Source organism: Gavialis gangeticus, unplaced genomic scaffold (genome assembly GCF_001723915.1).
Source record: "Gavialis gangeticus isolate Ggan-Ray unplaced genomic scaffold, GavGan_comp1, whole genome shotgun sequence".
In the NCBI taxonomy this organism is placed as follows: domain Eukaryota; kingdom Metazoa; phylum Chordata; order Crocodylia; family Gavialidae; genus Gavialis; species Gavialis gangeticus.
Window position 1 is genome coordinate 165189452 of NW_017728992.1, and position 24828 is coordinate 165214279.

The following is a 24828-nucleotide window of genomic DNA, read 5'->3' on the forward strand; positions in this document are numbered from 1 at the left end:
ATTTTTACCTTGCTCTCACCCTCTTTTCTCCCCTGCTGCCTCTTTCTGATTCATGCTATTCCTCAGAGGTCTGATCTTACTTGCATAGGCATTGGAACATCTGTGCTGTAAGTAGGGGGCTACTCAAATCGAGGAGACAGCTGGCCAATTTCATGGGCAGATTGTGAGGCCAGGTGCCATTTCTGTGGGCTTATCATAGCGGGGCTTTCCCATGCTTCTGATTGGCCAAGGGGCCCCAGTGGCCTTGCCCCTTGCCACTGATTGATAGCTGTCCCTGAGGGGGCTGTCTGTCATGCAGCCCCACTTTTCACCACTGATTGGTGGACAGGGGTGGGGCTACATGACAGGCAGCTGTCTCAGCCAGTCAGTGGTAAGGAGTGGGGACAGCAGCCATCTTAGGTTCCCCTTTCAGCTGGCATCCCACTTCTCCTTTTCCCCTTGGTGTGCTCAGTGACCAGGTGTGACCAAGCTGCAGCAGCCATGAGGACTGCTGGCTTCCTCTGGGAAGCCAGCATTTTATTTTCAGTGGCTGCATCTACACGAGTGGCAGACTGAGCAGTTGTTACTGCATGGTCATTTAGTACTTGCATAACAAAGTACTGTGCAGTAACCAGCATTAAGGAGGTCCCCACACACTTTTTCCCTTACACTACTGCTCATTACTACTGTGCAGTAGCATCACATCACAGTTGGTGCACCCCAGTACTACTGCAGTAGCATCTCATTTAGATACTGCCAGTAAGGATTTTCCCCCCCAAATTTTGCAGGCATTGCCTGATTTCACATGAAATCGTGATTTGAATAGGTTTCTAGATATAAGTGATATCCTTCCCTCCCCCCCGCACCTAGTGCATTTTAGGAACTCATAGCACTCTGCTGCTCTATGCTCCTTCTCTTTACACCTGAAACACACTGCATGGGGGCAGTGTGCAGACAGGTGTTCCTCCTTTCTGCACTTGCTGTACTGTTTCAGTTGCCTATCATACATTATAAACCTCTGGTGTTGCCCCAGCAGGATCATAGATGAGAGGTGCTGCATCCCACCTGGGCTCCACTCATTCATTTTTTTACACTACTCATACCTGCCATGCCCCCATTCCAATACTATATTTATCCCATGCTTTCTCTACCCATATTACTCTTTGAACATACCATTTCATCCACCTTTCTATGTCTTCTGCCTATAATAAATCTATATACAATCACCTTCACCATTGACATTTCTCCTGCTATGGATTCTAGATTTTTTAATTCTTTCCTACTTTCCTCTGCATATCTCTTCCAGAAATTTTCATACTTTTCTTCATTCCAGTAGGTGAATTCCCAAGTCTTTTAGTTTTGGAATGTGATCAAGCCAGTTAGGTGCTCTGCCTACACCTGCAATATCTCAAACAGTACCCTTCAAAAACTCATAGAATCATAGAAAACTAGAGTTGGAAGTGACTTCAGGAGGTCATCTAGTTTTGCTCAAAGCAGGACCATGCCCAACTAGATCATCCCAGACAAAGCTTTGTTTATGTGGGTGTTATAAATCTTCAAGGATGGAGAGTCGACAAGCTCTCTGGGTAAACTGTTCCAGTGTTTTACTACCCTCCTGGTGAGAAGCTTTTCCTAATATCTAACCTAAATTTCTCATGCTGCAACTTGAGACCTTTTTTCCTTATTCTGTCATCTGCCACCACTGAAAACAGTCATATCTGTTCATCATTTTTCCCATCCCTGTCCCATCTTTGACTAATATTGCCTTTATCCACAGTTTCTGATCCTCTCTGCTACCTCTTATTTCATTTTCCATGTCTGCCTGCTATGCCACCACCAGTGGGCCAGCGTGTCGTCATGCCTCTGTTGTTCTCTGCTTCTTGCCTGACATCCCTTCTCCTGATGCTTCTGGTCTGTCTCCTGCTCTCCTCTGCTCCTGTCTTCCCTCTCTCATCATTACCCCTGTTGTTGCTCTGGTTATCACTGGTTTCACTTTTGCTCACGCCTTCCCTTTCACTGACTTCTTTCCCCACTTCTCCACCTGTGTCCGTTCTCTATCTGTTTCTAGCAGTTCATTCCCACTCTTCATTCTTCTCATGGTTACTTGCCACCACTGCCATTTTTTTTCAGCTTCAGGTCTCCCTCCTCCACTCCTTACATTCCAAATGCTCTGTAGTGTCAATCCATTTATCTGTCTTTAAGACATAGATCAAGCTTTCAGTGCTGATGGTAACGTACTACAAGGACAGGTTGGTGCAGCCCATCTGAATAAGAGAAATGGTAGTGCCTGTTTAGCACAATCCCGCTCACCACTGACTCAAATTGTGGTGAGCCACTACACTGCATACATTTTTACTTCTACAGCTGAGCTGTGCCTTTCTTTCCAATGCCTAATGATTCTTGTTTCTTCCCAGCCTTGAATGTCTGGCAAATATCACAAAATGGGGCCCCAAACTGTTCATCCAGAATCCCTCCATCTCCCCCTCTCTTAGCCTGTTGCATATATTTAATCTGCTATAAGGTGAAGCCAGACCAAGTGGTCCTGGGCCTCATCTGAATATAAATTTTGCTAAGAATGAACTAAGTGTATTGGTACTACATGCCAATTACTACAGGTCTAATTTTTCTAATTTGCTTCTCACTTCTATGTGTTCAGGAAGAGCAGGGTCTGACAGTAAGGAGAGGGAAGGAGCTGCCAAGGGCAAAAGTTGGGGGGAGGCAGAGAGCAAAGGATTACTTGACTCCGTCGATTTATTTTCGCTGCTGTAGCAGGGGGAGGGGGACAAATTTGAGGCAGACCTCCAACAATTAGATTCTATGCCTGGAAAATTTTAATGAATTTATAAATTTTCCTTATATAGAATCTAATTATTGGGAAATCATCTTATAAGCAGGCTTGTCTTCTATTCAAGTAAATGCAGTAAGAATTTGATTGTGATATTATTGTTATTCTTGTAACTAGGATAGCTTATGATATAAATAAAGTAAAAAAAGTAGCAGTTATTGTCTGGTTTTGCAAATTAAGCAGCTAAGATCAGTGGTAGTGAAGCAAGTTACTTTTGTCTAATCTTGAGATGCTGTAAAGACAGTTTTCGGTATTACTTGTAGAAAAATTAGGGTTGGAAAGGACCTCAGAAGGCATCTAGTTCAACCCCCAGGTGTAGGCTTACAAATATGAATCCTAATTCTGTATACCTATCTGTGGGTGTGTATAGTATTCATCATATTGAAATTTAAGATATTTTGGTATGTTTTACAGTTAGTTGCAGATGTTGTAGAAGTGTAAGGCAGAATTCTGTCATACTTCCTTCATCCAAATGGCAGTTTTCTAGTTGCATGTGGTGTTTTTGACCCTATATTGAGCATTTGCCATTGACTATGTGCTGGCTAGACAAGTACATGGCTATGTGTGTATTCCTGTAGTGTCTAAGTCATGAAAAAGTAGCTGGCCATAAATCCATGACTAAATGTGCGTTAGATTCCAGAAGACCCTCCTGAAATTTAGCCCCAATAACTGAGGGTTTGGGACACTCAGTTAATAAGGCAGGAACCAGGAGACTCAGGTTAAGGCCTTCCTTACCCAGAAGGGGTTTGAACGTGCATCTCTGTGACTTCCCATCACAGTTCTTGAGCTGCTACAGCATAGGTTGAGCACTATCCAGATCCTTGTCCAGCACTCCTTTTGAAGTTGCTTCCTGCTCCCAGGCTGGCCAGGGAGGGAGATATGTCAGGCCAAGATAAGGAAAACAAGCCAGAGGTATGTTCTTCATTGGGATGGTTGCTGCTTGGGACAAAAGAAGGCTTTGGGTACTGGAGCACTGGAGAAGGGTTTGCATCCACAGTGCAGAGGTAAGAGCAGAAATGTCCAAATACGAAGCTCAAAAACTCATTTAGGTGCCCAATGAAAGTAGAATTCCACTTGTGATATTTTATATTTGACCCATATAGGTTAGTACTGATTATTAGATGGCGTATGTAACGTTATTGCCCATTTTGGGGAAAAGTGATTTTAAAAAAAATTGTATTAGTTCTACTTTTGTTTTAGAACCATATTTCCCTTGTTTATTAATATTTATTTTTAAATATATTCAAAATATTTATTTGTTGTAAAGACAGCTGACTCCTGGTTTCAAAGTAATTTATTTTAGCTTTAAAACTCCAGTCTGCTCTGAGTTATAGATCTACTAACCACAGGATGGATGGATAGCAGTGATAAGGATAAAATATCATTAAAGTAAAAAATGTATAAAACCAATAAAACAAGATTTTTCAGTCCCTGTGGATTTCTACTACTAGTACAGAGATGGAAACCTGAAGACTTCTGGAGGATGCACAATATGGTTGAGCTACTGCAAAAAAAAAAACCAGTTTTATATGGTGAGCACAGTGACTAGGGGAAAATGACTACATACCAGATAAACTCACCTTTGAAGAAATATTTAGAAGTTTTCAGAAATAGCAATGTTTGGAAATCAACTCCTTGAAGTCCAGAAAGTGGACTAAACTGTCATCCCCCAAAACAGTTGAAAATGAATACAACTGCCAAAAGAGTTTTCAGTATTTAAAACTTCAAATTAGGGTCTTCAAAATGCCTTGGAAAAATTAAATTATCAATTAGATTTCCTTGATGGAGAATTTCATATTGTACATCCTTAGAATTGCTGTGCTTGACGTGAGTTACCAAGCTATATGATTCCAAAATGTTATACAAATTAAAACCCCAGCAAGGAATCATAGTCGTAAGTGTTTCAGATCAAGGGGACAAGGATTGAATACTGCCAAATGTTATAAAAGACATCTGAATATGGAATATACTTTTTCAAAATCTGACCTGCTTAATCTGAATGACAAGGAGGAGTTTAAGAAAACATAAGAAACTTTCTTTTCATACTTCACCTCCCTACATAAGACATGCTCCTTGTTTTTGGGAAAGCAAAAGGCATAGAGTAGGGACTGAGTCAACTGATTCACCCTCCCTTTCCTGCTCCGCCAGAAGCTGAAATGTAGCTGCTGCTGAAAACTGGTCTGCACAGGCAGATCTGCAAATTTGAAAAGACCTAAAAAAAGTCTGTATGGCTATGAAATGGGAGACAAGAAACCAGGAGTAGCTACCAGACCACAAAATTGCTGAACGAAAGGTTAGTTTGATTCATGGAACATCTAGACCATTAAAAAGAAGTGATGGTTGATGACACACCTGAAGTAGAAATCACTGAGCCATTAAATCAGTCGACTCCCTCAGCTTCCTGAGCACAAATACCACTGCTGCTTCTGGGCTGTTAATTTTAAATTTTGGATGGAACAGAAATCAAAACAGAGTGCTTCTATTTTGGGCAGAAAATCAGCTTTGCTACTTAAGACATTCATCCAAGTTTGGGATGGCTAATTTTTGAGGAAAGGTACATGTGGTGTGTGAGTAAATATGGCATTTAGTTTCGCCTGTGTCTGCTTTTTTCTTAGACCTGATGAAGGCCACTTTATGCCTAAAAGCTTATGCAGCATCTCTCACAGTGATACACTGCGTCCAATAAAAGATATCACAAAAATCTCTTGCCCTGGCTAAAGCACTGAACCACTTTTAAAATATTATAATATGGAGCATTTTATATAAAGAAGCACAGACCCAAAGTGGATTTTCTAGAAGCAAGAGTTAACTAATGAATAAGAAAAACATTTTTTTGTCTTTCATGCTTTTTGCATAATATTTCTCTTTTTTTTATGGAACACAATCCTTGGGCATGTTAACTTGGTTTGCATGTATGAATGTTTTGGTCATGGGATATGTATATCAATATCAGAATTATACTTTTATTGTACATGGATCCTTTAACAAAATACTTTAACAAAAAGGTATTTGACATGATACAGGGGTGTCTGAAAATGCCTTAAATCATCCAAATCTTTTCATATGAGAAAAATGTTTAGCAATGATTTTTTTCCTGTTTTGAAATATTAAAATTAAACCACAAAAATATTTCAGGCCTTTTGAAAAGTTTTGAAAGAAGTGAACATAAATGTGGCTTTTATTTATCATTCTGTGGAGCTGACTAGTGAATATAATCAAGTTACTGCATTGCTTTCACAATAATTTAATTTTGATTTGTTTCAGATGGGAAAAATAGAAACAGAAAAATTAGTTTTTTCATACATTTAATCAATGTAGATGCTAAAGTTTCTCTTCTGTACACCATATAGCTAGAAAATTACATGGCCTTTAAAAAAGTTACCAAAAATATCTGGGTTAGAGCTGGGGTTATTTGGAAAGCTTTTTCCAGTTTATTTTTCATATTTTGCAAATCTGACAGTTATCGTGAAATGTTAGTACTGAAAGCTATTTCCACTGAGCAGCACACAAATTAGGCTAGGTACAGAGGTTTACTCATGTTAAACATGACCACCCAAACTTATTTAGTTCCCCAGGTACAGACCTTACACTTAGATCCCTAGGGTGCAGATAGAAGTGCAGCTCCCAGCTGTAACTCCGAAAGTGTTCTGAGTTGCCACTTTACCCCAGACCAAACCGAAGTTCACTGGTGGTTCCAGGAGAGAGGGGGAAGTAGCTGGGGCTGGGAGCCTACAGCCAGGTTCCCATAGCAACAGCCACAGCTCTCTGCCAGTGCTTGCTGTTTTCAGAATGGGAGGGGGGAAAGGCAGTGGCCGGAGCTAGGTCTTGGGGCTCCCCCCAGTGCTGAAGGCTGGGGTGGATGAATCGGGCCCCCCACAGCCTCAGTGGGGGGGGATGCCTTCAGTACACCTGCCTCACCCTCTGGGGGGAGCGACTGAAAAACCTTCAGACTGAACTCCCTCCACTCTCTTTCCCTCCTCCCGTTCTGGAAACAGCCACAGGCTGGGAGCTACACAGACACCAGTCACAAAAGATGCTCCATTTTGAAGCATCTTTATCTGATACCTCATTCAAGAAGGGGCCAGATTTTCACCCAACTGGCCATTTTTGAAGCTGTCTGCAGCCATGTACTTGTGTTTGGTCACATCTATAGACTTATTTCTGTGGCCAGATTGGGTGAAAATTGTCATGTCTGTCTGTACCTCTAATTTGGTTGATCTGAATAGAAACAGTACAGAAGTACAGGAAGGTTAGATTGGCCTTAAAATGACCAACCTGGTCTAAGTTAACTGTACCTCAGAGGTAGTCTGACTTAGATGGGGTCCAGTGAGACTGGTCTAATGGAAATTCTGTACAGTGCCTGGCATAGCCCCAGGGCTGAGAGCCCCCAGTGGCTGGCCTGAACTTTTCCTATCTCCCCAGTACTGGGTTATTTTTAGCGCCCTGGCCCCTTGCCCCATCCCCAGATGGACAACTCCCCCCCATAAACCAGCCAGCTCCCCCTCCCATGCCTGCCAGATCCTCCATTCTACAAGCCACTACTTGTGCCAATTTTTGCAGCATTCACCAATGCCAGGAGCCAAGGAAGTAAGTCAGGGTGGGGGGAGGGGAACAAGATGTGGGGGATTAGTTTGCTGGGGGATTGTTCATGTGGGTGTGGGGTAGGGTTGGGGATCTAAAAATAGCCTCTGGTACCAGAGCTTCCCTAACCTGCCAACCCCCGCAATGCAGTGGCCAGCCCCCCAATCCACGAACCCCTTCCCTCACCCCAACTGACTTCAGTTGGGCTCCAGGAACTGGTGAACACTGGTAAAGCTGTCTCTGGGAGCAGTTTGTGGGATCAGGGACAGTTTGGCAGCATTGGGCAGGAGTTGGGTGGTCCCGTGGGGGTTGGCAGGATTCAAGAGCCTCTCTGATCCTGTCAACCCCTTCCTGATCCTCTCAAGCCCCTCTGCAGACCCCACTTGCCTTCCCAATTCCTTCAACTGCTCTTGTAGTGCCACTAGCCCCCCAATCTGGCTAAGCCCCCCTATTAGCCACCCCGTCTCAATTTACCATAGATCAAGTGGCCATTTGTAATTCAGTCTAATCTCCCCCTAGCTCCCCAAATGTCTGCATGTACCCTTAGGGAAGTTAAAGTTGACACACATGGAATTTATAAGAATCTATAAGAATTCCTGGCCATGGCAACTGTGGATCATGTGCTCCAATGGATTGAGTTGAGTACCCAGTAATTAACTATTTTTACTAAAACCAAAGTATACTAATATGCAGAATGAAAAAAATGCCAGTGGTAGGTAGGTAAAGAGCATCATACTATAAAATCAAGACCAACAGAGGGTAAATTGCCTTATGCTGCATAGTGATATAGTGGACTATTGTAAGGAGTTTTGAGTTCTGATCTGACAATAACACTGACATCTGGGCAAATCAGTGCCTCACTGAATTTCAGTTCCTGAGGTCTCAAATGGGGACAGTTATATTAAACAATTTAATTGCAGTGCTGTGAGGCCCAACTAGTATTTTAAAGCTGCTATTCATAGACAAAATATGACAGCTTGTCAAAGGCAGAACATAACTGAAGTATCCTGGTTCCCAATCCTTATGCAGACAACGATATCAGCACCTTTCAGGCTATTTTTACAAAATATGAAAATATAGAAGTGACTTTCTGTTTTTTCCACAAGTGTTCAGACAGCAGACATTTTGACATACGTAATTTTTTTCAACATTATTGAAATTTTGAAAACTAGTTCAGGTTCACAAATTAATTTAATAAAAAAAACCCCAACCCTAGCTAGATTAAATTAATGCTTTGGTATACTCAGCTGTTACATGGGAAAGTGTTGGAGGCATACAAACAGCAATCAAATTCCTGGAAGTGCTTACCCACATAAATAACTTCACATACATCAGGAGTCTTAAACTTAATGGGAATACTGATACATAGAGTTATTCACAGATAAAAATGCTCCCAGAATTAGGGCTAATGAGTTACTAAATCCAGAAGTTTCACAGGCATCATTTTCCCACTGAAATTAGAGCACAATTTATGAATATCATCCCATGACAGCCTGTACTTGAGTATTGCTAATAACATTCTATTAATGACCCCTTCAACAAAAAGTACTATACAGCTATTAAAAGATAGTAATTTTGTGTTAATGTGTATCCCACTATATATTAGTTCAACACTTTGATGGTTGCTATTAAAAGTCACACATTTATCTACAGTGACTCCACAAATGTATTTCAGAATAGGAACTACCTTGCATATCTCTGGAATATCTATGCCACCAAATATTAAAGCTGACTTTCAGTTGGCAACCAAAGTAACATTTTATGGTTTAATTTCCACTAAATTAGTAGGGTTTTCAATTTTCTGTTTTAATTTTCTTTAAAATATACTTATCTGGAAATCTTTAAGCATTAATATGGTTAGCATTATTTGCTTCTTCACTTTGACAAAAGCAATCTCTTGTTCACAAATTCTAAACACCCCTGTTACATGTCTAGCTTTTACATATTTTTTCCTGACATCACTTCATTTTAATATTTGTTTTCCAGATAAAGGCTTTTATTCATATAATTCAGGTAATTTTTAGCATGCCTGAAGTACCTATTGCTTGCAGACATATGCACAGTTTAATTTGACATTATCTTGATATGCTTATGCTATATATTGTGCATATGTTAATTTGCTAGAGTTCCCTGGCTTCCTTGTCTGTTTTTCGGTTGTAGCCCTTTGCATTGGCTTTGTTTCTACATTTGTAGCATCTTAGTATTAAGAGCTCCTTGCTAAAATTCAAACCATTTCCAAAGTACTACATTTGTTTTGTCTGTCTGTATTTGAGGTGAAGCTTTGGTAGTTAAGCTGTAATATGCTTTAGTAACTACGCAGGGTAATGTTAAATATTTTGGTCAGAGCTACGTTAGAACTGAAGACAGCTATATTGCAGCTGTTTTGTATACTCTCTGAAATAGTTTAACAAAATGGAAATATGGTAAGTAAAATACTATTAATATTAGTTCAAGTATGGTTTAAATATTGAATGGTTTAAATATTCATTTTTATATAGCTGTGTTATGGCTCTTCAATTTCAAATCATGTTGCTGTTTCTGAGAAAGGGAGAGATGATCATAACTTTTCATGTGGGACTTTTCCCAGGTCACAGCTAGTACTATGGCCAAATATACTATTGTACAATGAGGGGGGAGGTACACAAAGCAGCCAGTTGTGACTGCCTAATTCTAGTATTTGTGTCCATCTTCTTTGCAAAAATGAGACTTTAGGGTCTGAAGCTATTTTTTGGACTATACCCTCCAAAAGCTACCTGCCAGTTTGATTGCCATAGCATAGCATTCCCCCTATTCCTCTCCTCTCTGTACATTCAACTTTACTTCCAGGGCTAGGAGAGGAGAGATGGGGTAGGCAGTTTGAAAACAGACTGTGCAAGCTATGTATGTTCCCACTAGGGACTCCCTGTGCTGGCAAAGTCCCCAGTAGGGGAGATCCATTTGCTATTACTTTTTTGTGTTCAGTGACACAAAGAGAAGACATGGGCCGTGGAATCTGACCTCTTATAACCAATGCATTGGCATTTGGGCATATATAAATTAGGTTTATATAAATTCTTAATTTCTGTTCCTTATTATCTCATTCTTTTTCTATAGTTATATTGTCTAGGGATTGACTATGGGGGTTTTTGCCTAGAGTTTTCCTCAGATTTAAACTTCGATATGATACCCTTTATTTGTTGAAGCTTATTTCCATATCTGACAATGGACAGCATTTAAAACCCTATGATATACTTCTGTGAAAGAATTGCCTCCCTCATTTATTAATGGTAGAACTATGAAGAGATCTCTCTCTGAGTAACTGTCAATTTTTTTTTGCCTAATATGCAGTGTAAATTGAGATCTTTCAGAATGCTGTGAAACCCAGAAATTGTCTTATATAAATATATTTATGGAGAAAGAAAGATTGATTCAAGTTTTGAAAAAAACATAGTTTTTAAAACTTAATGATGGCCAGAAATGTGACCATCTAAAACTGATGTCTAGATATGATGCATTTATTTTTCCTTAATGATTTCCATATCACATTCATTCAGATGCAAACCAGAAACGGTTTGTCTTAACATGACCCTGGTCAGCACATTCTGACATAACTGACCAGAGAAGAAACTCATCTGTATTTGATGCCCAAGGCCAAATAAAGTAGCTTGCTTTTTCTTCAGATATATTGTTTGCATATTAAGCTATAAAATAGAGAAAGATTGGTATAAACTTATTAACCATATCTAACATTTACAGAAATAAAAGACCATATTTACCAAGCCACTTTTCTATTCAACACTTATTTTCAAAGGTGTATTGTGATATTTTAGTAACTAATCACTATTAGATGGTCCACAGATCATTAAAGTCAATAAGCTTATTGCCACTGACTTTACTATGCTTTGGGCTAGGCTAGTAATGCCATGAGGGAGTTTTTGAAGTCTGTACTGGCTAATGGTTTGTGATGGGCTTTATTTTGCTGTCAACACATAAATGCAATAATCATTAATGCCAGTGGAAGTTATAGCACAAGACATTCAGGAGTCATAATTTGTCATCTGGTACCACAGTTATCATACTGAATGACAGCATTTGCCCTAGAGTGGAATGTTTTGTTGTTAGCAAGTTGTATTCTAGTATCTTCATGCTGGATCCTGATTAGTGCTGTTTCTTACATTTAAATCTTTCAAAGGTAAAATTAATTGCCTCAAAACAAAGGCGGTTTTCCATTTATAGTAGGTAAGACAATCCTGTCTGGGATGCACCCATGCATTTGTCAAGAAATGGGTTTAGTATGCAGATATTACTGCACTAGAATTGTAGTAGATGTCAGAGAAATTCCCTTTTTGTCCTCATGTCATACACAAACATCAGAAAATCACCAGATATGCCAGATTTTGATTTTCTCCATGTGGTGGTGGCATTGGAGGGATCTTGTAACTGTGATGGTCCAGCTGTAGCCTCCACTACAACCTCTTTCCACTATCTTTAGCTACACAGAAGTGAGCTACAAGCCAAGCTACAGAGGAAGGCAACTCCCTTCCCCCCAGTCTTGGCCAATCTGGCCATAGGGTAAAATTTCTTCCTGACCCCAATTTTGATGATTGGTCTGACCCTAAGTGGAGGGGCAAGACCCTCTAGCCAAGAACCTCTGTGTTTAGGTGCCAGCAGGAGCACTGGCACACAGCAGTTAAAATCCCCTGCCTTAGCTGTGGCCAACACCCAATGCTTCTGAGGAAGCTTTCACATCACCATGACACATGTAGGAGCAGGAAGAGAAAAAAATCTCCTTCCCGGCCCCATACGGTAATCAGCAAAGCCTAGAACCATGAGAAAGACCGGCAATACAGTACAGGCATAGCTCTGTTATCAGCATTTAACACCCCATCAGAAAACCAAGTCTCGCTCATTGCAAGCTCTTCTTAAACAGGTTTTTTCCAAAAAAATGGATGCAGGGACATTACCATCTGAGCTGTTGATTACCTCCAAAAAGCCCTAAGATGATACTGTCCTATCTGCGTTACACAGCATTAGCTAGCATACCACATGCTGGCTACAGTCCGTGCTGTAGATGAGAGGAAGGAAGGAGGCATGGGGACGCCAGCAGACCCTGCTGTGCCTGAAAGTCTTTACTGGAGCTCTGGCCAGGGAGCAGAGGGGAGGGACCAGCCCTGCTGTGGAGCAGAGAGCCCCACCCAGCCCAGAGAGCATGCTGGGATGCTAGGGGTGTCTGGTTTAGCTTAAAACAGCAAAGGGTCTGGGATAAACATTGCATAAATTGGTTTGACCCAAATCAGTTAAGTTGATACTATGTTCAACCAGGTTTATCTCAAACCAGTTTCAACCATTTTCAAACTGCTTTACATGGCTGAACATCTGTTCTGTTACAGGTTTAAAGCAGCTTCTGATCACTTAAACCAGTTTATGTGTAATGTCTGCCCCTAGCCAAAAGGTTGAGAACCACTGCTCCACAGTATCAGAAATCTTATGAGGTACCTTCCAGCCCTAATGTCTATGAAATCAGACCAAGTTCAGGTTAGGATTTGTAAGATACCAGGGGCAAGTACACAACATTTTGGGGCCCTGTATTGTCATTCTTTTCTGCCCCCTGACATCTCCATCTTCAGGACAAAGTTGGTCTTCTAGAGACATACTTGACTGATTATCCTAAATATTGTTTGGGTAAGGCTGGATTGTGTGCTTATAGCTGTCTCCTGTCTCTTTCATGTTCTGCCATGAATATGTCTGACCCAGTAGAAGGTTCTCTACTGGTCTAAAGCATCAGGGACAATATTATGGGTATGACTGATCACCTTACCCTGTGGGGCAGGACAAAGTTTCATTGAGGGCCTCAGATGCCTTTCCTTAAATGCCATTACAATTAAGGAAATTATCTGATCCAAGTCTGACTTTATTACTTTAATTACCTTTATTCTCAGCATGTCTTTAAGGAGCAGAAGTCTTCTTTTTATTCATGGTCTCATCACTAGGCCTTCCCTAGTGGTAAATTTTTAATAATCTGCTTGTTGTTTCTCCTTGCCTTAATCTGATCCATGGAACTTCAAAAGAAAGGCAACAAATTACAGTTCACAGCTATTTCAAATAATTTATTTGAAATATTAATTTCAAAGTTTAATTAATTATACACTGTCTTAGATTCTAACATCTCAGCAGACTAGCTATGGCTTTTCTTAAAGTATTAATTTTCAGACAATTAAGTATGCTTAAAAAAATCCTACATTGTACATATAGCACCAAGTAATAAACCATGGTGAATATGCCAATATTTAAAGAACAAAAAATCCCTTTGCAAGTACCTTTTCATGTTAAGCAGCTTTCAACTTAGTAATTGATAGAATTGGAAGGGAACTCCAGGGCCATCTATTTCAGCCCCTGCCCAAATACAGGATATACATTTCCTAAAGCAACCAACATATATATTTGTCTACTCCTTATTAAATCCTGCAATGAAGCAGATTATGCAACTTCTACAAACACTTTGTTCAATTCTCCTACTGATTTTACAATTAGAAAGATTTTTTGTAAGAGTTTGTCTAAATGTGCATCGCTGCTGTTTAAATGTACTTCTGTACATCCTGTCGTCTGTAGTAAAGGAGAGTAATGTTTCTTCATCTTTTTAAGGCATGCTTTCAAATATTTGAAAACTGCTCTCATATCTGTCTGTAATCTCCTGTCCAAAGAGAAAACTCATTCATTCGTTATTATTTGATTCAAATATTTCCTAACAGGTTTTTTTTGGCTGAAAACTGTCTTAATTATTTGAAAAAAATAAACCTTACTCTAAATGTATTGTTGAGGATTGAATTATAGATAGGGGAGTTGAGTTGTACAATGACTCAGCACACTGCTATCATCACAAATCCACCTGCATTACCCTCCAAAATCCCCTTCCCCCTGTACAGTGGTATACTATACTCAGAAAGTATGCTTGTCCAGTTTGGGATCCTGAAATCCTGCAATACTGCCTACTTCTTGTACAAAAAGGTTGTCTGCAAGTTTGGAGGACAGGGTTAACATTCCTGCCAGGAGACATTGAACTATCATTATTCCCTGTCAATGGAACAAAGTGTTAATTATGATTCTTTTCAGAGTCCCCGAGTCTTTACTATACTGAACAAAACTGGTATTATCAATGTCTTTCAGAAGGATAAGTCATCCCTTTCCTATATATTCAAAACCTTGTAAACAATTCAAGGCCTGGAAATTTAAGTTAAATCTGACAGCTAGTGACATATTATCAGCTGCTTGCAAAAGTGCAGAACACAGTTGTGACCTATTGTTTGTTAATGTATTTGCATTGCATATCTTGTTATGGAATATTCAACAACTAAAGTTTCCTTGTCCTGTTTTTCACAAAGTACATATTTTTGTGTATAGTATAACCCACAAGCTACTGTTCAGATTCTAACATTTTGTCATCAGTAATAAAACATGTAGAGCAGCATATGCTCCATTCCTGCTGCTTAGAAGGTACCAGGGAAGAAAGTGATAAGTAAAATTAAGCTAAACAGAACCTAACATGTTTGTTTGTCCTACCTGATATAAATTTTAGATCTCATTATGGACTTACAGCCTGCTTTTGCCAGCTAAGATCTAACCATATTAAGAAACGCTGTGCTTGCTGCAACAGCACTAAAATACCTTTTCCCTTGAGCCTTTATACCTATAATTTGTCTTGCATGATGTATAATATTAATATGAAACTTATGGGGCATAATAATGATTATCAGTGCCCCTTAGAAAGCATAGTGTTAGTTGAATATAATAGCTATAATTAATCTTCTGAGTGTTTATATGTATATGTTTAGACATATTGCAAATAGGCACAAAAACATATTCAAATATAGCATAATGTCCGTGATTTAAAAGCTATATTTCATTATTTCTTTCCTGAACTATTACCTTACAGTTATAAAATAGTTAATGCAACACCAAGTAATAACCTTTGCTATAATATATATACAATTCTGTCCCAATACTCCTGTAATTAGTTTCCCTTGCATGTGTGTGTGTATGTGTGTATATATATATACATAGTCACACTAGGCATATATATAGCTATGCCTAGTTGTGGCATCTTATTTCTTAATCTATTATTGCCTAGGAGGGAGCAGTTTCAGCCTGCAGTAATAATAATGATGCGTTTGTGACTATTATTTGTTTTGACAGGGTCCAAAAGAATAAGTGACAGTGAAGTTTCTGACTATGACTGTGATGATGGAATTGGTGTAGTTTCAGGTATGAATTCCTACATGCATTCTTCTGTGTTTCATAAAGCGCTTTCTTATTTATAATTTACGATGATGAAATTTAATAGTGCTGTTCTATAAAATAAATTGACCCTAAATATGTATTTTTCTAATTAAGCCAAAGAATGTTTTTTTAACACATTTGACTTTACTTGCATCCTGCAAAGGGAAAGAACGATAAGTCATTTTATGCTTCTTTTTGATGTATAAAAATAATGTTTTAGAACATGTGGCCCCAAATAACCCCCGGCAAAAACAAACAATAACAACTAGAAGGATGGATGGATGCATGCATGTGACATAGAGTAAGTCCTTCTGGAAACACAAGAGTGTCCAGGAAGTGTGAGATTCCAGGAGACAGTCTGGGTGGGGCAACTGGAACATCCTGGTATGGCAGGACAACAACAAGGCTAGAGCCCAGACTCTTGCAAGGGCAGTAGAAAGAGTGTTATTTCTTTACTGGAAATAATTCTTTATATAAGTTCCTATAAATAAAGAAGTGTTGCTTCTACGCCACAAGCCTCATCAAGATACTACAGGCTGAATGCAGCAACTCACTTGCCTTGAGCCAGTTCAATTTTTTCTTCAGGCACAAGATACAGTACTCAGCCAATAATTACTGTGATTTCTGCTAGGGCAGCTGTGAGATGGTTAATGTTGGACTCTGCTCTTTTTAGTTGCTGAGCTAGAGAGAATCTGGAACCCTTTTGGCAGTCTGTAAAATACAGTGAGCGCATCTACACAAGATGTTTATTGTGGAGTAGACTAATTAGCTCCACAGTATTTGTTGCACATCTACACACGTGCCCCTATTAGGCTGGATTAAACTAGCTCCACAGAAGGGTTGTACTTATAAAATACAAGTACTATCTCACTGTGGAGTTTTTTACTTCACAACAGTGCATGTGTGGACACTGCCCTGCTGGTTAGGGCATGAGGGTTCTCCAGTGCAAGGGCAACTTGCTGGCTAGCCCTGCACTGGAGCACCCTCGTGCCCCAGCCAGCCCTTCTGTAGCAAGTTGAGCCAGGGGAGCAGCCCCAGACTGGCAGGCGGACTCCCAGGGCCTCCTGTCAGGTGGGGCTGCTTTCACTTGGCTCAATGGTGCTGTGGTCCTGGGCGCATGTTCAAACAGTGTGCCCAGAAGCAATAAACTACAGAGCAATAAGCAATGGAGTTTATTGCTTTGCATTAATTCCATGCGTAGACACTTCATTCCAATGAAGAAGAAACCACTTCCCACATAAGACTAGCATCCCAATTTTGGAGGGCTGATTTTTGGAGGAAAGATATATATGGTATGCAAGTAAATATGATATTTTAGTAAATGAGGCATAATTCATTATGGAAAACTCTTTGGTGAAATGATGGTGAAATAGCAACATTACAAGAGTAAGGGAAAGCAGAGCACTTCAGAGCAGAAGACTATTTCAGCAGTTAGCCTGTTTTTGGTAAGATATATTTAAATGCTTCAAATTATATTTTAGACAAAAGTAATTATTTTATTTAGATGCAAGACTGAAGACTAATTATTGCTGAGATCTCCAGGATGGTCCATCGGTAAAATCAAAGACCACACTTCATATATTTTAATATTTCAAAGGGTATGCCTGTGTTGGCATGACATCAGTGTAGACTTACCCAAACTACTTTTAAACTTGTTAGTTTCAAAGCCAGAACCAATATGGCAATGACAACATGGAGTTTAGTGCAGGCTAATTTACTCAGTGTCTCAAATGGGTTTTGCAGCCTGCACTGAGACCATGCCGCTGCCACTGCTAGATTGCTACCAGCTGCTATTACATTACTTAATTGTACTATTGTCAGTACTAATGACTGTGGTGTAGATACATCCTAAGATAAAGAATAAATATTTAAAAACCCAACTCTTTTTGAAAAATAATAAAATAATAAGAAGAATATTCTACGCACTACATGCCTTATGGTCACACAGAAGCAGCTAGGGATATTATGTAAATGGAATATGAAATCCTTTAACTCTTTTTTCTGTAAGAGGTAGCACTATTTGGGAATGCAATACACTTCTTGGTGTCTGGATTGTTAATTCAGTCCTCTATGGGCGCAGACAGAAGTGGCAATTTTCACCCAATCTGGCCGCAGAAAGTGTTTTATAGCTGTTACCAAACACATGCACATGGCTTCAGATAGCTTCAAATATGGTTGATTGGGTGAAAATCTGAACCCTCATTGCATGAGGGGTCAGATGAAGTCATTTCAAAACAGAGCATTTTCTGTAACTTCTCCCTGCCAGCGTGTTATCGTTTTCAGAATAGGGGGGAAAGGGAGTGGAGGGAGTTTGGTCTGGGGAATTTCCAGCCCCTGCTGGAGTGTGGGAAGGGTGTATTGGAGCCCCCCAGGGTGAAGGGCCTCCAGTTCATCCACCCCACCCTCCAGCGCTGACTGAGGAACGCTTAGAATGAGTTCCCTTTGCAACCTTTCCCCCTCCCATTCTGAAAACTGAACAGGCACTCATGGAGGAGGGGCAATTGTTGGGAGAAACCAGCTGCAGTCTCCCAGCCAGCAGCTAGATACCCCTTCCCCCTGGAACCAGCAGTGAACTTCTGTTTTTTCCTGGGGATTGTTGTAACTCAGAACACTTCCTGCAAATTGTTCTGAGTTACAGTGGAGAACTGCACTTCTGTCTGCGACCTATATTCCTAGACTTTTCCCACCTACCTCTCATCCTTTGCTGAAGTCCACATTTCAGTGCTTTTCTCTTGATGTTTCCTGAACTGAGACCATATCCATATCTGGAAAATTCATTATATTGCAAAGTGTGTTAACTATTAATTAACAATCTGTTGAACATAACAGTTAATATAGATGGAGCAAATCAGATTGCTAGTGTGTTCAGCAGTTGTGATTTAACTTTAGGGATGCCTACAATCATGGTTAGAGAGCAAATTTTTAAACAAAATTTTTCCTTGTCTACACTAAGGGCTAAGTAGTGTTTAACAGTCTATAAATTAACATATTTCTAAAATTTTGTTTTCCTAATTTAGACAACTTGTTGAGAGTAATTTAGCTCCATTATAGAGACAGCCAAGCTATAGTTGTGCCTTTGGAGATGCACATTGGTGGGCTTGCAGCTGGGGTACGGTTCCATCTGTGGGTAACCTCTTTTGTTCTTTTGGTCTTCTGTGCATCCATCATATATGTCTCTTTAGAGGAAATTTCATTCAGGTCACCCTCCCTGGAAAGATATTAGATAATCACCTTGACTTCCATGAGATGAACCAGGATTAAGACAGAGACCTGAGAAGAGGTTAACAAAAGTGGGCCTGAGGTATAAACTGAAAACTTTTACTCCCAGGTAAATCCCTCCGCCATTGTTTTAAATTCAGCTTTCAAGGACATAGGAATCCTTGTTCTTCTCTTCCCCTAAACTCCTGTATGTTTGGGAGGATCAAGGCGATAATTGCATGGCATTAGCTCTCCCCCTACAAGGTGTCCTTTAGAAGTTCCTGGTCCCAGACTCAATGGCCAAAAGACCATACAATTCCCCCTGCTGTAAGCCTACCTCCCCATCCACAAGGACATTGAGAAAATTATGGAGGAATCCTGAATAAACATGACTGAAAGTCAGCTTTTCTTAATGATTCTTTGGGCTTGATGAATTGTTGCTTACCTTTTGCCTACCAGCAATTGAATAAACAGGAAACTTTTTTGGAAAGCAGAATTCAGGCTTTATAGCCAGCCCATTTAGGAGATAAGATAGTTTAGAAAGATAATATAGGGTATGTGCAGACGTCACATTTAAATGCCCATCTATGCAGATATTTGGGGGTTTAAATTGGGCCAAGAATGGTGGGCCCAATCCAAGTTAGTTCACCTAAGTAGGTGAACTAACTCAGATTGGGAATTAGTTAACCTGATCCAGCAAATGTCTGCACACATTTGGAGTGCAGCCCTGGGACAGCATTCTTTCTACCCCAGGACTCTGACTGAGCTATTTTTAGCCCCCTTCCCCCACTCTTCCCCACCCACCCCACCCAGACAGACCTACTAGCCTCCTGTGCAGATCTGCCAGCTCTTCCACCTGATCCTGCCAACCCTCCCCCCTGGAACAGCCAATCCCTTTGTGGACCCACTACTCCTTGTGATCCCACCTGCCCCTCCCCACACCTTGAGAATGCCTGTGCATACCCATAGATTTCCTGGTAACAAATATTTTGTCCCAGTGACCCCAAACATCATGCTTACCTGTAAAGCATAAAGCACATTCAAGTTTCTGTTGGCTGCCTCTGAAGTCTCTTCAGAATAAAGTTCCATGGATTTCACCAGGGAATAGTTCCCAGGAACATGTCCAAACTGGTAGAGTTTGCAAATGAAGCCACAGAAAACTTTGTATGCCAGTTCCCTTGAGACACCTCCTTTTTGAGAGACGTCTTCTATCCACCTTTAAATAGCAATGGAGAAAGCTCTGATAAGATCATTAGGTTTGTTTGTTGATTCCCATAGGAAAAATTGTAGATTTTGTACATTTCTCGCCAGGCTTCCTCCTATATATTCCTATACATAAAAACAGAGAGGAGATTAAGTAGGCTTTACATTGCTGCTGGAGAGACAGTAATTCTCAAATCTATTTCCTGTAGTATGGTTGTTTAGTTTAGATTTGAAGTGGTTCAGCTTCTAGTGTATCCTGAATTGTCACAGCAGTAAGACCTGGCAATCATCTTTTTCTTTGTACATTCTTAAAGGTGTTTTTATATCCCAGTTGCTCATTCACATCAGAATATCTCTATTTAATTCTCAGGAACCCTCTGACTTGATGTTAACATCCAGAATGCTTTCATGGATGGTTCTTGGCAGTGAAAATTTAATATTCTCATCTAAGTCTCTGGGAAGGCCCTAGGATCACAGCAGGTTTAACAATTATTTTATTTGAGAATTGGTGGCCTTACTCTGAAATACCGGGGATTTATAATGTAGTGACAACACAAAGCCAGTTCCTTATTAGATCCTGAAATGTGTATTTTACTTGACGTCAGATGTAGTTTAATTTCTCAGGAAAGAATCCTCAAGGCTGGTAATTCATCTCTGGGGAGCCTGAATCATTCAGTTACATTGGTGCTTCAGCTCCAACACACAATGTAGTCCATAAGTTTTCTAATTGTGGCCCAGAAAATCTGCTTATAACCTTTGCAAGGGAAACCTTGTGCAAAAGAAATCCCAAAATGGTGACTTACCCATAAGAATCTTATTGTCACTTTTTGGTCACCAGGTATTTTTTGTCAATTGTAAAGTGTTACCACTACATAACCTGCAAAGTCAAAAAAACTTCAAAGGTTTTTTCTCCCTAAAAGATAGGGAGAAATCACTCTCAGTCTGGCTAGGCTCTTTTGCTCTTTGGAAAAGACCGCTGCAGATAAATCAGCAGGAAGCTGAGGTTTCGCTTTTTTTAATACTGATTTCTGAATTTCATAGCCCTGTCCTGTAAAAACAACATCATATTAGTTAGTTGTATCAGTAAGCAAGGAGTCATCAGGAGTAGGACATATGTAGAGGAAGTACTGATTTTTTCATGGTGGGGGACAACATCTGTGGTTCATCACAGCATTCTGTGAGACAATAGATATTGCACACCTTGATCTAAAGGATCCAGTACTGGATACTGGGTTACCTAAGCAATGATTTTTTTTTGTGCCTGCACACACTGAGATTCTTAGGTTCTGTAGTTAGGATATTTGAAATCTCAAACTGAGACAATGCAAACCTTCTCAGTCAGCTGAAGAGGCTTTGGTGATATATGTAATTCATCTTTTCCTACTGATGCCTTTGGTCCCTTGAAAGAACAGGATGCACATACAGGCATAAATAACTGGTTCCTCCCAAGACTTGGGGGGGCACCATGGCAGCAAGTGGCAAGTGGGGACTGCCTTCAGCCACCAGCATTGGTCTCGCCAGCCGGCGGGGGGGGGCGCGGATGTGAGTGGCAACCTCCTGCAGAAGCCGGCGGTGGCTTTGGTGGCAACCAACCTCAGGTGAGGGCATTTGCCCCTCCTACATGCGTGTTGCCTATGCCACCAGGGACTCATTCAATAGTCTGAGGATCCCCTTCTTAGTCATGGTATTCAGAGTTAATGACACTGTCAATCAAAGATCTAATGTTTGTCATTTTTATAGATAAACTGCATGTAAATGAAAGGAAAACCTTTCAAAGCTATTGGGGATTATGAGGATTTCTAATAGCTTGCTACAGTCTAGATGTTCACTGCAGCCACAATAACATCCCTTTATATTTGGCTGCTATGGTGAGTACAAAAGTATTGGAGAATGAAGTTATGTTCTATTACCTGTTCCATTTTCATTTACCAGGGATTCACATTCTTCAACAATAATAATTCTAAGAGAGCTTAAAATATTTAATCAAAGCTTCATTTCCACAAAGGCAGTGCTTAATTTCATTTTTATTAGGGCTGTTGCCCCTTACTGAGATATTAATATTAGCTTTATTTTTTTTTTGTTTGTTTTCTTCTAATGTGCACATAACTTCTTCCTTGGAAGTTTTTACTTCAGCTAGGAGAATAGGGGAGCTAGCTACTTCACAAGTTATGCTTGATGATTTGGTATTCATCTAATAGTTCTTTAACCCCTCAAGTGAACTGTAGTTTCTACTGAAAACAAGTCATTAATCTCCCTGTCTTTTACACATGCCTTCTGATATATAGTAGGCATAGTTATAGCCATTACATTTTATTTGCATATAACTCAAGTTCTTTGTGAACCAGATTTTCTACTTGTCCTCTTCAAGGGCCAAGGAAAGGGGGGAAATGTGATTTAGTCATAATTGGAAGAGTTATTGTTTATCAAGGAATCATACAGAAATGAAGACCTCTTTTGTACTCAAAGAATTAAGACTCAGAGGACTGACTGACTCAGGGCCAGAATCTGCACCTGTGGATGATCTTTGCCAGGCAGGAAGTTGGAAATGAGTTCAGACTTATTATTTCATAAATGTTTGTGTGACTATGGATATGTGTGAGACTATATGTGATTACATAGACTATTTTAAAGGTATTTAAGTGTCTAAAATAGAAATTTGGCACATGACCTGCTTAGAAACATTTGATGAGCTTACAGGACACCTGTCTGTATATTTAGGCACATAAATAATTTTGAAAATACAGCTGGAAGAATTTTGAGACCCACAATCAAGAGCAGTTTAGTGTTGTTAAACTGCTGGTAGTAACCCCTTCTGACATGGGCCAGGTTAATAGTTTCTCATTACAGAAAAAGAGGTTTTGAAAGAGCTTTCAACTTTATCCAAGCTCATTTTGAGTATATTGAGGACATCAGTATATACACTGTATTGTGTCAGTGCATCCAACCAAGTGATCCCATTGCTAGTTACTGCTGCAAGGAAATGGTTGCTCCTGAAATTTCAGCTCCATTTCCTTTCACCAAGAGTGGGATGAGCAGCTGGTACAGGAAGCCAGGGAGCCACCTGCATCAGCTTTTAGCTGGAGAGAGTCCAGCAAAGGACAAAGAAAATGGGGAGGGGGCTGAGGCATATGACTTCTGAGGAGAGGCTGAGGGAACTGGGCTTATTGAGGCTGTAGAAGACAAGACAGAGGGGATTTAATAGCAACCTTCAACTACCTGACAGGGTGGTACCAAAGAGGATGAAGTTAGAGACTGTTCTCAGTGGTGATAAATGACAGAACAAGGAGCAATGGTCTCAAGTTGCAGCAAGGGAAGTTTAGGTTAGATATTAGGAAAAACTTTCTCATTAGGAGGGTAGTAAAGCACTGGAACAGTTTACCCAGCACAGTTGTAGAATCTCTATCCATGAAAGTTTTTTAAGACCCTCTTCATCCCCACCATACCACACCACTTCTGTACCCCACAGCCTTGGGCCCCTGCCCTCCCCGCTTTTCTATCTCTTTTTTGTGCTCCTTCCTGCCTTAATCTTGATTTGGTGCTGGCAGACTCCATCACCGCTGCAACCTGGAGCGTGGCCCCAGCTTGGCACTGTAGCAGTGGTGCTGGCTCTGCTCTGTTTCTTTGGGGTGATGCTATGTTCCTTGCCAAAGGCTGGTGTGGGGATGGAGCCTGCTAGACTGGAGCAAGGGTAGTGGGGAAGCTGCATGGGGTAGAGCCTGCAGGGGGGAATGGGGAGAGGAGGAAGGGCCTGATACTGAAGGGTGCATCAGACACAAGAAGGGCTCAATAAGGGGGGGTGGCCAGGCAGCAGAGAGCAAGCTGCCTGCCTCTTACGCCACTGCCTCCAAACTGCCTGTCCCCTACTACCTGCTGCCCCTACTGTCCATCCCCTAACCCCTGACCTTTGCCACAGGATATCCCTCCCCTTTCCCCCAGAAGTACTCCTTTTGGGAGGGGGGGTTGCTAGTCTGGAACCAGAAAAAAACCAAATCACAGACTAAAAGTCAAGAATCTACTATAACACATTTAATTTTTTTTATTAAAATAAAGTTAGTCCTGATGTATTTGTGTTTGCATAGTGGATATAGAGGTGACTGCATAATGGATCAAAAATAGTCTTACTCTTGAATATTTTGTGTGTGTGTGTACAGTGGGGTGTGCAGTGTGGGAGGTGGGGAGGTTGTGAGGGGGTGTGGTGTGTGGGGGGTATAGGATATGTTGTGGGGTGTATGTATATGTTGGGGGTGGTGGGGACAAGGTGTGGGTGTGTAGGGAAGCCTAGAGAAGTTGTTGACTGTCTTTCACTGAAGGTGTTCAAGGCAAGCGTGGACTAGGCTTGGTCAGGGATGATCTAGGAGGAGCTATATCTAAGTTCTATTATGGCTTTTCCCATGCTTCTGAGCTTTGCTGGTTATCACATGGGGCCAGGAAGGATTATTTCGCCCTCCTGTGGTTACATGTGTCACAGTAGTCCACCCCCACCAACTATTAACAGTTTATCACAGTCAAGGTGTAGCAAAACCCCCAGTTTTTCTTTTTTTCTTTATTTTAAAATTCATTCCCTCCCCTTCCACAACCATTTCTGACTTTCTCTCTCCCACTCTACTCCCTATAGATAAGTATAAGTAAGCTGAGATGTAGGATACTCTTTAACATTTTATTTTAGGTAGTAAGTTTTATTTTTCTCTCCCCTCTTTGCAAATAAGTTCCCTGCTATTTTGATGTTGATACCCACTGTTTTATAAGTGATAAGTATTATGTTTGTGCTG

General features: G+C 40.5%; 1 protein-coding gene across 1 annotated transcript in view; it reads left to right on the forward strand.

Moving 5' to 3' along the window:
* The window catches only part of RIMS2 (regulating synaptic membrane exocytosis 2), a 1108253-nt gene that overhangs the window by 597611 nt on the left and 485814 nt on the right, over positions 1 to 24828 (forward strand). The window contains exons 15-16 of the mRNA XM_019528053.1: positions 9392 to 9418; positions 15575 to 15643. Coding sequence (XP_019383598.1) covers positions 9392 to 9418; positions 15575 to 15643 — 96 coding nt within the window. The remainder of the gene's footprint in view (positions 1 to 9391; positions 9419 to 15574; positions 15644 to 24828) is intronic.